The sequence below is a fragment of the Rhagoletis zephyria genome, unplaced genomic scaffold (assembly GCF_001687245.7).
Source record: "Rhagoletis zephyria isolate East Lansing unplaced genomic scaffold, Rhagoletis_zephyria_1.1 Rzeph_scaffold_21357, whole genome shotgun sequence".
Classification (NCBI taxonomy): Eukaryota; Metazoa; Arthropoda; class Insecta; order Diptera; family Tephritidae; genus Rhagoletis; species Rhagoletis zephyria.
Genome location: NW_016178415.1, coordinates 1,098 through 5,914, shown reverse-complemented (window position 1 = coordinate 5,914; position 4,817 = coordinate 1,098). Strand labels below are relative to the sequence as shown.

Here is a 4,817-nt window from a genome sequence, read left to right as displayed (position 1 = left end):
CTCTTTGGGGGGGGAGGGGGGGTTACAACAACAAAAACACAATAAGTAGGAAATATAAATAAATCCATGAAAATTTCCGGCGTTTTTTATTTATTTCTGTGATTTTAAAACTATTATATTTCACATACATATATACGTATGCACATTATATATTTTTCATATAATTTTAATATTCAAGTATCAATATAAATTTTAAATTTTGTTTTCTATGCGCGATATTTCAATTTAATATAAACTTAGATAAATTTAGCTTTAAATCATTTCATATTATCGGTAATTACTTTAAAAGCGATTATGTTTGGTATGGTATTCCCTTCTGCATTTTATTACGTCAAATAGAATAATTGGAAGAAGCAGGAAAAAGGGTGGTTATGATTATTTAAAAAAAAAGTATTCTGCCATAGAATAGAACCTAGTTGGAAACTATGTTTTGTTACGATTTAACGCAAACATAAATCGCTGAACACAAATTTTATCAGTTAATGTTTAAATAATGAGAGCTCTATGTTACAAAAGCTCTTGGGTCATTTTCAGTGTCTTAAAATTTTGCTTGAACTTTTTTGTGTAGCTAGTATTGGCAATATAGTAGGAGTGAAATAAAGTCTTTTGAAATAAGAAATTGATTTCAAGAAAACAATTAAAAGATGTGCCACTTCATTTTTTATGAATTGCATTCCTGTTTTATTTCTTTTTCATCAAATCTACTTTGGCTATAGCTTATGATTTTCGTTCATTTACTTAAGTAAAACTTTTAATACAATGGGGCTTGTTCATAGTCGAAATAAAGTCGATTCTAAAGTTAATTGCAGTTTTCTTGGTAGATATTCCATTGAAAATTATGTCAATAAGCTGCAAATAACTTTGATTTCGACTGTATTTTGACTATTAATTTGTCCCATTATTTTCTTTATCACGTAACTTGATCGGTGCTTGGGCTGATAGAGATTTTTGCAGTTTATTAAATAATAAATTTAAAGGTTTGTTTACATTTCACTTTCAATGGGTTAGTTTTCCTGTCATGACCTCGATTTTTTTAAAATGCCCTCGCTTCTTATCTAAATGTATTGTTTTAAATGGTATAAATGTACGAATAATTGCAACTCTAAAATGGTAGCTTAATATGTATATCTAAACAGGAGATACAATCCCATTCTTAGTTTTTTATTTAAAACTTTCATTCGCCTTTTTACACATTGTCAAAGTCATTTAGCATTCTACAGTATCGTTTATAATTATGCTTTTTAGTTATTTTTATACACTACAAAATTCTTTATAATTTCCAGCTCGTGGTGTTTTTTCTTTTTTTAATTCCTTCGATATTAGTTTGCCGGCTTAATTCGTACAATTTAAATAATATACAATATAATTCATTTTGCGCAACAGAGTTTTAGATTTGCTCAAGAGAAGTAACGCGTACCGAAAAATGAATTCAATTGAAAAAAAATCTAAGAAGTTTACTAAATAAATCATTTTAAATAATGGCTATCGATATATGATGCAAAACAATGCGGTTGTTAATCTGAGATTTAAAACATATAATGAAACAAACTGTGCGCAATCATTTCTATTAATGATTAAAGCAATTAAATTCTGAGTCGCACTTCTTTTGTATGCAGTATGTATTATTTTTGTATCTTTAGCAGTTTACTAAATTATTTTACGCATTTAAATTAAAATTTTCAATTAAATTTATATTCATTCCTTATTAATAGTTTAGGCGTATGTATTTGTTTTGTTGTTTTATTATATATAGTCGTATTTTATTGAACTTATTTACCACCATCAACCTTCCCGTTTTATAGAACTAGGAGTTTCTGCCAGACCTTTCACTTTGAGGCGATCAGCAGTTTTCAAAAAGGCCGGCAATTGCTCTTGCGATACATTCACTTCGCCGGCATACATAAACTCCAATATAGCTTGCAGATGTATATACGACACATCTTTCAAGATAATGATGGGGTGCTTCGAAGGGTTTTCCTAAAATGAAATACATTTTATAATTAATCTCCTTTTGTTTATACATGTACAGCAACATCTTGTCCAATTTTGGCTATTTTTCTTTTGTTTATTTAATTTTAATATTTTTTAATTAAAGTCTAGCTCTGCAAAAATTATAAAAAATTTGCGAAATTGTATCTAAATTTTCTACTTATTATTCAGATTTTTCAAAATTTTTCGATATGCAATTTTATAGGCCATTAAATTCTAGTACATGCAAGTTTCAAGTTGCTAAAAAATCGCGTTCATTTTTTATGTTGTTGTTGTTGTAGCGGCTACAGCAACCTCGGCCAGATCGGTTGATATCTCAGTCGTTGTCGTCGAGTTCCACTAACGGCAGCCCTAAGAAGCGTGCACAGGGACGACGCCGTTAGGGTTGTAGGGTTTTCCGGGCATGCGAAGAGATGTTTCGAGTCGTGAGGGGTCTCTCCGCATGCCCGACATTTATTCGGCACATCTGCATTTAGCCTACTCAGGTAGGAGTTTAGCCTGCTGCAGTAGCCAGAGCGAAGATCGGCTATTGTTGTTCTAGTCTCCCGAGGCAGCTGGAGCTCCGTCGTGTCAATGTCCGGTATTTGTGTGCCTAGAACGGCATTCATAGGTCTAGAGTCTACATAACTCGAGACTGAGTCCCTGTGAATGCCGTTCAGGACCTGTCGGTAAACTGACGGGTCCAGAGGATGCTTAATGAACCTCTGGACATCGTCCGTCAGTTCATATAGATGCCTCCTGACGTGCCTTGGCGAGGGCTCCTCTGCAAGCAGCTGTCTGTTTGGGTGGCCACATCTGTGGCTCCCAACCAGAAACTGCTTGCAGAGAATCGTGTTGTGCTCCTTAATTGGGAGCATTTTCGCCTCATCATGGAGGTGACATCAGGAGGCATTCGGTCGCTGTCCTGAGTGCTGTGTTTTGTGCTGTCTGTAGCTTCATCCACTGCGTCCTACTAGTCGCCGGCGACCACACTGGTGCTGCGTAGTTTAAAAGCGGCCGGCCTATTGCCTTGTATGTTGCGAGCAACGTTTCTTTGTCTTTGCCCCAGGTACTGCCGGCTAGCGACATGAGGACTTTGTTGCGGCTCTGTACTTTGTTGACAATAGCGGTTGCGTGCGCAGAGAAGGAGGGCAGGCTATCGAATGTTACTCCGAGTATTTTGGGGTTATTCACCGTCGGAATTGGTGTATCATCGACGTGAATTCCCAGCGGTAGCCTGACCTCCTTCGTCCAGGTGGTGAACAAGGTCAGAGGATTTCGTAGGGGAGAGGGCTAGACACTTTGCAGCGAGGAAGCGAGAAAGAGCGGAGAGATATCCGTTTACTTTCGAACACAGGTCATCAATTGCATTCCCAGTCGCCATGATCGAGCAATCGTCGCCGTAGGAGACAATCGAGACTCCCTCTGGTGGTTGAGGGAGCTTTGATTTTTTATAATTTTTTCTGGCTGTTTTAAGCATTTTTCCCATACAAAAAAAGATATCGAATATAAATACGTTGCATCAGTGTTGGCAAAATGTTAATCTGATTAACGATTAAAAATTAACGATTAAAATGTTAATCGAGATTAGCGTTAAAATTAATTAATCGTAATCATCCGTACGATTAATGATTACAATTTTTAATCGTTAATCGTCGGTTGTGATTACGATTAATTAATTCTAATCATTAATCGTTAATCCAATTAAAAAAAATTAGATTAAGTGGTCTAGTTTGTCCGAATTTGAAACCAAACACGGGTTATAGTTATTTTTTTATGTTTCACGCTTATAAAAAACGTATAATATATAAAAAAAATAATAATTACTATTATTAGTAATACATAAACTGGGAATTTTTAAAACCTATCGGACATGTGCAGAGGGATATTAAAACCTAGTTTCATTAGCGTCTGTTAAAATAGATCTTAACGAAAATGCACACCAAAGTGATTGGATTTATGAGGAAAACCGACTTTGCAATACCCAATTAACTGGGCTTGGGTGCACAGTAAATTTCCAGCATAAATTAATGAATCACCAAACCCACTTTATCAAATTAAGGGTTAATGATTAAAAATTAATTTTTATAATCGCGGTTACGATCAACTGTTTAATCAGATTTAAATTAATCATGATTAACTGTAATCGGATTGAATTTAATCGAATTCCTTAATTGATTAATATATCAATCGATTAGTGCAAACACTGCTTTGTATGAAAAAAATGCGTAATACAGTTAGAAAAAAGTATTAAAAATCAACGCGATTTTTTAGTAACTTAATAAAAAAATAAAATCTTGCAGAAAAATCTAAAAAAAGTTTAAAATTTAGAAAAAACTTGTATTAAAAAATAATCAACATCAAGCAAAAAAAAAGATAAAGAAATAAAATTATCAAAACGTTGCTGGCTTAATTAGCTGTATAAATATATATATGCGTTATTTACCTCCAAAAGAGCTTTGAAATACGGGCTGCATGCAGATAGAACCATTTTGTGCGCTTTGCATGTTTGCCCTTCGCAGGCAAGGGTCACCTGAAATGTAATTATAATGTGCATTATAGTTATTACAATCCCATACAATAGACTAATAAAAATATTTAAATGTCAATGCTACAAATGTATAACAAATTGTTTTCTTTGTAAGTATTTTACTAGAGGCTAATATTGCTGGAGGCTGGTAGTTAGGGGGTATTTTGTATGATAACTTTATCGACGAGGTAGGTTAGTGATCGAGAAACTTCCCAAAGATTTGATCTTTTGAGAACACGTGAAAAAAAATTTAAATTTAAAAAATAATTAATTCTGTGTTCATATGGAAAAGTAGCTTTAGTATAAATTNTTTTTTGCT

General features: G+C 33.8%; 1 protein-coding gene across 1 annotated transcript; it reads right to left on the bottom strand.

Annotated features, from left to right (window-relative positions):
• Positions 1-439: 439 nt before the first annotated feature.
• On the bottom strand, positions 440-4,540 carry lolal (longitudinals lacking protein-like). The gene is made up of 2 exons (XM_017637495.1): positions 4,415-4,540; positions 440-1,977 (listed from the first exon to the last, which is right to left on the bottom strand). Exons 1-2 carry the CDS (start codon positions 4,523-4,525, stop codon positions 1,783-1,785), a joined length of 306 nt encoding a protein of 101 aa, XP_017492984.1. The 5' UTR covers positions 4,526-4,540; the 3' UTR covers positions 440-1,782.
• Between the last annotated feature and the right edge of the window lie 277 nt (positions 4,541-4,817).